This window comes from Notolabrus celidotus, chromosome 5 (genome assembly GCF_009762535.1).
Source record: "Notolabrus celidotus isolate fNotCel1 chromosome 5, fNotCel1.pri, whole genome shotgun sequence".
In the NCBI taxonomy this organism is placed as follows: Eukaryota; Metazoa; Chordata; class Actinopteri; order Labriformes; family Labridae; genus Notolabrus; species Notolabrus celidotus.
Window position 1 is genome coordinate 32,530,891 of NC_048276.1, and position 10,142 is coordinate 32,541,032.

The following is a 10,142-nucleotide window of genomic DNA, read 5'->3' on the forward strand; positions in this document are numbered from 1 at the left end:
CTAATTATTTTAAAAGATTAATGTACAACACGTTTGTTAATTTCCTATGCTAAACAAATGTAATAATTATTGAAGTGAATAAAAGTAAGAAAATAAATTCCAAAAGTTGATGTTTCTTTACATATTTTGAAGCATTGTATGAGGGTTTGCAAAGGGGGTCCCCAGACAGAAGCTAATTCTGTTTGTCATGGTAAAGTTTGGGAACCCCTGGTAGTATTTAGCAGCATTTAGCTGAACAGACTTGGTACATTTAATATAATATTTATATCAATGTTTGAATTTGTGAATGATCACCTGAATATAAAAATATTGTTTCAAACTCAGAATGAACCTTTTATATCTACATTGGAGCGGCTCCCCTTCCCAAAGGCCTCCATCTTACCCCACCATGTTCCTAACACAGCAATAGACTGAAACTAGAAACAGACGCTTCGTTTATGTTTAGTGTGTGGCTGCACAAAATGCACACGTTTTTTAAAAAAATGGTGTTACAGGCAAAATTATTTGTATTGATGTCCTCGAAAGCCACCGTCGCTTCAGAGGAGAGTAAGAAAGCGTTCAATCTAGAATCCCACCTCTAGGTATCCCTACATATTCTCATTTCTACACACTGTACCTTTAAAAGGTCAAATGTTTTCAACAGAGAGCGTTGAGTGTGATGACTTATAAAAACACTCACACAGAGGGCATTTTGGCGCTTGAGATAATGAGAACAAAGTTCTGAGCTGCAGCGGTTTCAGATAGAAAAAAGGGGGGGTACAGTGCAGATGCTCTTAGTGGATACAGGCCCTCAGTCTTTAAGAAATGCTGAACCAGCTGTGTGTCAGTGTATAACTCATAAAAAGATGAAGTACTTAATGTTTACATTCAAAATACAAAACAATTTAATATACAACTGTAAAACAATGTCGAAAGTAAAAACAAGAGAAACCACAACATCTGAAAACCTGACGGTGGACAGTTTGGTTTGGTTGGTGAATGTACAGAACCACAGTAGTATTTGCTGATTGAATCGCATGCATAACCAAACATAGTTACACACTGTTGATGCTCGCTGTTAAAAGTTTCTGAAAGTGGAAAAGAGCTAAAACATTTTTATTTTCATCAAAATTATACATTTTAATTTACAGGCCCTTCCAACATTAACATAAAAGATGAAATCCCTGCAACAAGTGGCGAGTCCCGGCTGATGGAGAGTCTGAACTGAAGGATGTGACTGGTGTTTGTCAAAGTTTGGTCTGAAATCACAGTATGATACAGGAGCTGGTCCCATGCTGTTAAAGAGGGGAGTCACTAGAATGCTGTAAAACAAAAAATCCAACAGGTTAAAAAAAGCGGTCTGAACATGTGGCCATTTAACTCAGTAAAAGGGACTAAAAAGAATGGAGCGAGCCAGTGAAGAATCCACTATCACTGTGAGTCTGTTTGACAGCCACTCAGGAGGAAAACTTAAAGAAAGGTGTTTAATTTAGTCTTCGTTCAGGGGTCGAGTGTTGAGGGACATCAGAGGAGAAATCTGCTGGTTGGGTTTTAAAACAAGTGCATGTTCCACTTGAAGATTTGAGCGCTCAGTCAGTGCTTGTTGTTCGTCTCCTCTTGGCCCATGCTGGAGATGCCGTTCTGGGGTTGGGTGGAGCCGGAGCCCAGGCCATACAATCTCCCACAATACTTTGCGTCATCAATGTTGTCTTCAAAGAAAAGCTGATCAAAATAAAAAGAAGAGATTTCAGTTAGATGACCACACAAATACTCTTCTTGCATTGTGTAGTCATTACTGTCCAGGGAAGTATCTATTCAAAGAGGGAAGTTGAAACGGGACTAGGGCAGGAGTTTTGGACTCAACATAAATGTTAAGACTTGTTTTAACACCACATAAGAAATCAAGAAGCAAATGTAATCCATCTATTGGCATGTGTTTTCAAATGATCTGTCTGCTGAAAAGCAGTGTCACCCATTGTCTACAAGCCGGTGTCGATCTGTTTGACATGTTTTAACAACTTACTTATAAAGCTGCTATGTCTAGCTGACACAGATTTACAACCTTCTATTTTGCATTAGATGGAAAAAAATGAACCTAGCAAAGATATTGATTTTAGATCAACATAATTAGTCTTATTATTTTTTTTCTTCAAAGAGCAGCAACACCATTCAGCAGAAAAGGGTGTGCAGCAGCAGACAGCTTTCACCAGAGGGGTATACTACGAAGCCAGATTTGCGGTTATCGAGGTAACTTCAGGGTTAACTCTGGATTTTCTGTACTACGAAGGTGGTTCCCGTCTTACCAGGGTAGATCACCATGGTTACTCATGCTGAACTCCTAACCTGCTCCGGAGCAGGTTATGCTCAGGATCAGAGATTAGTTTGGAGAAAACTCCGCCCACTGACCAATCAGCTCCCTCGATCACGGAGCTCTGTGAGCTGATCACGAGGGGATGGGGGAGAACTGCGGTCAAGCCCGCAGTGGAGAAGAGACGGGCAGGATACTTTGTCTACCTGTAGGATTTTATATATAAAATACTGCTGACAGTTATTGATTATCTTTCCTGACATCAAACTTAAACAGAGTCTGAAGTCAGATTATTCAGATGAAATCGTTTTACTGCATTAAATATAAAACGGTGCATTCTTATCACTTTGAATCATGTTCTGATTTTTATTAGTCTTTAACCACAGCGCTCAGTTTGATACCGTCAGGACTGCAGCTGAAATCTTACGTCTAAAATGTACACACACGAGACAGGATTACATCAGAGAGAGAGGTCACTGTCAGGGAATAAACAGAGTTATTATAGTCAGATATATCTAATGATGAATGAACAGAGGTATTATAGTCAGATCTATCTGCACTAAGTGATGAGAAATAAGACGCAAGTTGCGCATTCAAACAGTTTTTGTCTTATCCCTCAGTTCTTCCTTCATGTTTCAAACTCATCTGTGTTGAAGTTAATCTGGATTATGTGTTTAACTTCTTCATATTTTTCTAATATCAGTGCAGTGTTTGAAATTCACGTGGAGGTGCTGACGGCAGACTGTCCGTGTCTGTGATTGGCCACATGTTGACTTCTCGGCCCCGTTCATGTGAACGCGCTCAGAGTAATTCTGGATTGACTCAACATGTTGATAACCGGCTTCGTGTGACAGTTTAGTGCGATCTCCTTTGTCCGGTTCAGTGAAGCTGGATCAGGAGAAGATATCTAGGATATGCTGAACTCGCTTCGTAGTATACCCCTCTGGTTATTTCTCTGATGCAGACCAAGACTGATTACACTGCATCAGCTACAATCACACAATCCAAATACTAGACGACAAACTAGGGCTGTTTCCGAAACGGCCTGCTACATACTACTTACTAATGTAGTAGGCAGTAGGTATTGCCTACTACATACTGCGTTTGAATTTAGTATGTAGTATGACTTCTGTTCGATCTGTCATGCAGCATGCTGAGCCAGACTTCGCTGGATTTCCGGTTTCGGAAAGGGGAAGTAAACAACGGCGAAGCCGATAAATAAAATGCTTATTTAGCATCCATTTATGATTTAAAAAGTTAGGAAGTGGTTTATATGTAATATGATAACTTTCTCAGCACCCAAAAACGGATTTCCTCCTGTCAAAAAATGAGGAAAAGAAAAAGCAGAACAAGCGCTGTGCATTATGGGAAACAGTACGCGAGGCAGACTGGTCTGATGCATGCTGAGATATTTTCCCGAATCAGCAGACATCCGGGGAGTTTTGGCATACTGCAGATTTTGCTCTTGTTCACATACTACTTACTACATACTGAATTTTGGACATATCGGTACGTACTGCTAGTATAGTAGGCGATTTCGGAAACAGCCTAGACGTGTGTGCGTGTGTGTGTGTGTCTATACCTCTTTCATCCTGAAGAAAGCCATGCCGGTGAGCAGTGAGTCTGATCCAGCCTGATGCTGCCGCCCGATCCTCTTCAGCTCCAGCTGGTCTGCTACCTCCTGCAGCCCTCCCTGCACAAACACACATCAGTCACAAACTGCACCACTTCAGTGACATGGTTAGAGAGATTTTGATTTGTGTAGGACCAAAAGAAAAGAACACTCTCTTCAACTAAAGTCTCAAAATGCTGAGTTCAATCAGTGCTAATGATACATTTGACACTTTGTTCTGCCTCCACAGTACCTTAAGGTTCTTGCAGCTCTTCATCAAGTACTTGACGTCGTAGATTGCAGGAAAGAACAGGTTTAGGATCTGGAAGAAATCATGTTCCTCCTCAGGGAGCCGCGCGTCTGTCAGGAGCTTCACCAGGTAGCCGAAGTCGTAGCCGCTGATTCACAGAGAGAAGAACGGGTGAGGATGATACACAGATTTGCTGGTTTCAAATGGAAAAGCAATGTGTGTATACGTTCAGTGTCTCTAACCAGAGCAGCTGATAATAAACTCAGTTTCCTTACTGAAAGTAGGGTTATGGTGTTTTACTTAATCCTTTCCTTAAACTAACTGACTGAAGTAGGCGAGACCTGACAGGTGTCCAGGCTACACAGCATTAGTTCATGTTTTGTGAGCTCTAGTAACTGACCGACACGTCTAACTGAAACTGAACCAGAATCAACAACAAACCTGTGGAAGGAGAGCCATTTGACGTTTTCACACAGCACCAGGCCGGACGTCATGAGGAGTTCAGCAAAGTAGAGTGTGTCGATTCCCTCTTCTTCGTGTTTTTTAAACTGGAGGCCGGAGTTTTGGAGGAGGTCTATGGAGTCCTGTGAGTACATGTCTTCTCTATTCAGAGAAATAAATATATTAAAAACAACAATTTAAGAAACTACAAGACTTAACGGTCACGCAACAGTCCACTTACGTGAGGTTGAACTTGAAGTTAAATTGCCACGTTGTCGTGCCATGAGGATAGTCTCCCTCCTCGTTCATGAACGACAGACCGAGCTGGATGATCTTTAAGAGGTCCACGTTACATCGTAGCAGCTGGTACTGGTAGTCTACCGTGCTGCGGAATTCACCGATCGGTCGGACGACGACTCCTGGGAACTCTGTGTCCTGATGAAAAACAAACACCTTTCAAGATTCCTGTGCTGCCATTTGTCAGCAGTATCAAACACTGAAGTAAAAGTTTCCTATTTAACTTTTGTTCCATTTCACTTCGACATGAAGCCGTTGAATATTAAAATAAAACCGGAATAATTTCCTGATTTCTATATAAACAGGAATAAAGATATTTAAATGACTTCATCACCAGTTGAATCCTTCATGCCTACATCTGATGCTTCATTCATGATTTCTAGTTAAACTTATTCAGTGACTCCTGAGTTTAAGTCCACAGAAAAGTTGCTCAGCTCTCACCATGGCAATGTAATTGTAGCTTTGAATGATCTGTCGGATTTTCCTCATTTCTTCCTCCACGTTGCTCGCCCAGACCTCACAGATTATCTGACTGGAATCTGTAAGTGCGGCTGGCATGTTGGCAGGTCAGGGAGAGTGCTGAACGCCCAACAATCCTGCAGCGCCCGTTACGGGGGTGAAAGGGAGGCCGTATGATGAAGACAGACAACTCTGGGAAAAGAAAGGGGAAAGGAGTAAGGGGATGTGTTTGAATCCTCCTGCAACAATGGTATGAGGACAACATCAGATATAATAGAATCTATCAGCCATGATGGGCCACATGGAAGGGATCGGCCTATCAGCAGTTATGATAGCGCTATTTATGCTTTCATTTCTGTCATTATTTTGAGGGTTTTTGAATAACAATGCTTTTCAAATAATTTGTTTGCAGTCTGGCAGTTTTTAGACAACTTTTGGGTTTCAAACTATCATTTCTATCTAGCAACACTGTCTGAATGACTGTAACAGTGTTCACTAATGGTTTTATAACCAATGTAAATGTCAGTCCCTGTCCTAGAGGGTGGGATATATCACAAAAAGATGAAAAAACAACAACAATTACTTCAGAAAAACTCACAAGTATCCAAGTAGTGGAACCTTTAGCACTTTTTCTGACATCTGTCTTCTAACTCTGTATTGACCTAACATCTCACTGGCTGCAAAACAAGTTTACCTATGGGTACAAATAAAGTAACCTGAACCTAAACCTGATCAGTTTGATTGTTTTTCTCACATTGGTCTTGGCCCAGATTCTCTCTATCAGTGCGGCTCCACTATTGTTGTTACCACACAAAATCTAACACCCAGTGAACTTTTAAAGGTTATACATACAGACAATTAAGGATACAGAAACAGAAATCATGAGAAATAACTCCCAGCTATGTCCACTAAGAAATGCAGATTACAAAAGATGGCAGCATCCTTAAATATAAGTTTTATTGACGTATTAATTTTGTATTTTAAGCTTCAGAATCGTTTCCTAAACAGCCAGAATGAGTCTCTTAGTATTACAGTTTCTCTTTCTTCACTTTTACAGTTTTCAAACACACCAGGATGATCAGAAACCCACCTAGTGTGAAGAGAGTACAGTTAAAAGCATGCTTGAACTCGTCCAAGTCGGTGCTGCTCCACCTGCATGGTCGTAGTTTGAGCTTCTTTAGAGCCAATTTAAGACTAATCGATATAACACGCGTGTCCATTCTTTGTGGATTATACATATACATACTTATAAAAAGTGGCTATTTAATAAAAGTAATGAGTTCAGCCTCCTTTAAACACACTGCCTTTGAGTTTCCATGACATCGAGATGAATAAACACCGAGGAGCTAACTGGTGGTTGTTTATAATCAGATAAATGCCAGTCCTTTAGAAATGCACATTACCAGACTGAGAGGGCTTCGTATTAAACATATCTGAGGTTATCTGTAACTATAAGAGCACAGTTAAAGCTTCAGTGAGAGCACAGCTTACTTTTTAACTATCAAAGAACGGAGCAGCGCTGAGCTGAATACAAGGCTAACATCCTCGGCTAAGCTAACCCTCGCACTGTCGATGGAGCTGATATCACAAAGAGTTCATCAAACAGCTGTACTTTTTTACCCTTCAATATATTTAATATGAGCAAACTACATGAAAAATAGCGTTTGACTTGATTTTCAGTGCAAAGGGCACAGGGTTTACCTCAGAATCTCCTCGACGTAGCCTGACAAGCTAACTGATAGCGCCTCTTCTCTTCTTCTTCTACGGTTCCTGTTTCATCTCATCTTCTTCTCTCCGTCTGTATTTGTGAAGCGTAATTATATTGTAAGTGGACAGAGCGCCACCTAGTGCAGCGGAAGCATAAGAGAAAAACAATGCAGGCAACGTTGATGAGTCTTTCTTATTTATCTTTAGGTGTAGAAATTCTGTTTCTAATCAAATAAGCTTAACCCTCCTATAATCATTGATTTGATTTGATGTCTTTATTTCGAACATGTAAAGGTAAGATAAAATAAAAAACATACAAGAAAAAAAAGATGAAATAGTTATACAAACATACAAGTAAAAAGAAGAAATAGTTATACAAAAAACCCAAATCAATCAGCTCCATTAGAAATCACTGAAAAAAAATTACTTAACATGTGAGAAAAGGAGTAGGAAGAAGTTCAAACTCATCTATCCTACCCCTTTATTCACTATTTTCTGGCATTGTACTAGTGCATTCCAACAAAACAAATCTTCATCTCCTATCTTCATTCTGAGGAGATAAGGCACGCGGAATCAGTGACATCTTTTAAATCTCTTCTTAAAACCTACTTTTACAGACTAGCTTTTATGTGACTTTATCTTTCTAACAGCTTTTACTTCTGTTTTATTATTAATTTGAGTTTTTATCCCACTAATTCATTGTCTTACATTTATTTGATTATTTATTGTTTCAATTTATTATATATTTTTTCTTTTAATATTTTATTGTTCCTAATTCATCCTTTGCACTTTTTTTTATTTTCCCGATGTGATTTCGTCCTTTTGCTCTGAAAACATCTTTATTGCCCTTTAAATGCTTTTATTTACTGCTCCATTTTATTCATTTGTATTTCTTTATTTATTTTATCCATTTACCCTGAAAAATCTCTTAATTAAACATGTATTCCCTTTAACCTCTTGTGTTGCATTTTGTTTTGCATTGATCAAATTTTCTCCTCCCAGTCTATCAAATTGTTTAGTCTGCTATTTGAACTACACTTTGTTTGTCAAAGCACTTTGTAAACACTTGTTTTTAAAGGTGCTATATAAATAAAGTTATTATTATTATTACTATTATTATTATACTTTCACCTACAATCAAAAGCAAACCCCTCATAATTCTCAACCCTTCCTCCTTGTACCTCATGAAAATTACTTCTTTATACTTCTTCTTAAACTGGATTATGTTCTGACATTGCTGTAGCTCCATGTTGAGTCTGTTCCACAGTTTTACTCCACAGATTGAAATACAAAAACTTCTCCTTGTGGTCCGAACACTCACCATCTTTAATCTTGACTTCCCTCTCAAATTATATTTTCCTTGCCATCATTGGGGTCAATTTGACCCCATTAAATGTTTAACTTCTCTGAATTGATGACTAACATCATTTTTTTGGCTTCATATTTAATGACTTTTCCTAATGTAATGGGGACAACTGGGAAAACGTTAAATTCAACTGTTGATATGTTCCAGTTTCCTGTAAAAAAAAAAAATTACGCTGAGTCAGTTTGACCCCAGACTGTTTTAGCCGTATATATCACAAACAATAAAAACATTTTACACACATTTGTTTTGGTTGTTTTGGATGATATTGAGGTCACTATAACCAAGCATGTGACTACAGGAGCTGGGATCGAACTGCCAACCTTTAGATTGAGATGTAATATTTCCAGCCACCATGTCTCTAAAGACATTCAGTGATGTGTCCTGTGTCATACGTTCTGATAACATAGAAACAAGGCAGGGCCGATGAGAGCATGACAAACTGATGTTCTGTTTTACAAATAAAGTCATTCTAAATGCTTTAAATTGTTGCTTAAAATATGTTTTATTTAAAGGGCTTTTTAGATAGTCAACAAAGAAACATAAAGTACCTGACACATAAACCCAGGTAACAATCAGTTTCTGGAGGTTTAAATTGCTGGGGTCAAATTGACCCCAAGGATCAAATATGTTAGTACATTTGAGGGTAACGGAGATCTGTATTTATTTTTTATTGTAAAAATATCTTTAGAATGTGATGTTTGGATAAATGACTGTGTATTGACATACTTACAGCAGCAAAATTAAACACTTTGCTCTACATAAAACTTGCCTATAAGGCAATACAATGTGGATATGCTGTCATTATGGACGAACTTTTTCATAATTTGCATAGTTTAATTTTCCACTACTTTCCACTACATATCAGGGTGATTTTGAACTTTTTATTCCACTACATGTTTTGAGTCATTAGCTGCTTTACAAAATAAAACATTTCATACAAAACACAACACAAGGCATTTTTACTTGATTAGCTCTTAAAAAACTAAAAACACTGATGACATTTGCACCAAAATTAGCGTCTAATCTCCTGAATATAAAAAAACTTTTTTGGTTTCAAACAGCAAAGTGAACACAAAATATTTTAAATACAACGTTCACTTTAGTTCATACTGTTGGACATACATAATAAATACATTAACTTCATTTGACAACCCAAGTTGCAGCATTTAAAAAAGAAGCCCCTGTCTGTCTGGGTCTGGCTGCTGGAGTGTCAGGAGCTGAAACTGGACCTCCGAAGGTCTCTTCTCCTGTTGTCTCCGGGGTGGTTTCAGTCCGTAGTTGTTTGATTATTTGTAGCCGCAGCTTGCTGTTTGGTGTACAAGGAGTTTTCCCATTGTGGATTCCTGTTTGGGCATACAGAAGAAAACATATGAAGGTGAAAGTTACATAAAAAATGTTATTTGAAAGGTAAAGTTGTGCTTTCAGAGACAGATACTGACTGTTATTCTGAGATGTTTCAGTTGGAGATTTCTCCTGTGAGCTCTCACCACTGCTTCGATGCGGGATTTCATCAAATAAATGGATCTCTTCTAGAAAAGTCAAGATTGGAATGGTAATTTAAAATAAGTGAAAATAAACTATATTAATCTCATCGATACATTGAAAAACCAAAGTATGTAGAGCACTATGTTAGCATGATGATGATCACCTAAGAAATGTGCTCCCTTTCCTGATCCTCTGCTGGAATCATCCCACCCATTGTCCACCCAATCAAGACCTGTTC

At 38.5% G+C, this 10,142-nt stretch overlaps 1 protein-coding gene across 1 annotated transcript; it reads right to left on the bottom strand.

Annotated features, from left to right (window-relative positions):
* Positions 1 to 860: 860 nt before the first annotated feature.
* cnot8 (CCR4-NOT transcription complex, subunit 8) lies at positions 861 to 7,179 on the bottom strand. The gene is made up of 7 exons (XM_034683750.1): positions 7,048 to 7,179; positions 5,329 to 5,538; positions 4,832 to 5,025; positions 4,591 to 4,752; positions 4,153 to 4,297; positions 3,870 to 3,980; positions 861 to 1,701 (listed from the first exon to the last, which is right to left on the bottom strand). The coding sequence occupies exons 2-7, from the start codon at positions 5,443 to 5,445 to the stop codon at positions 1,573 to 1,575; spliced, it is 858 nt and encodes a 285-aa protein (XP_034539641.1). The 5' UTR covers positions 5,446 to 5,538; positions 7,048 to 7,179; the 3' UTR covers positions 861 to 1,572.
* Positions 7,180 to 10,142: the final 2,963 nt, after the last annotated feature.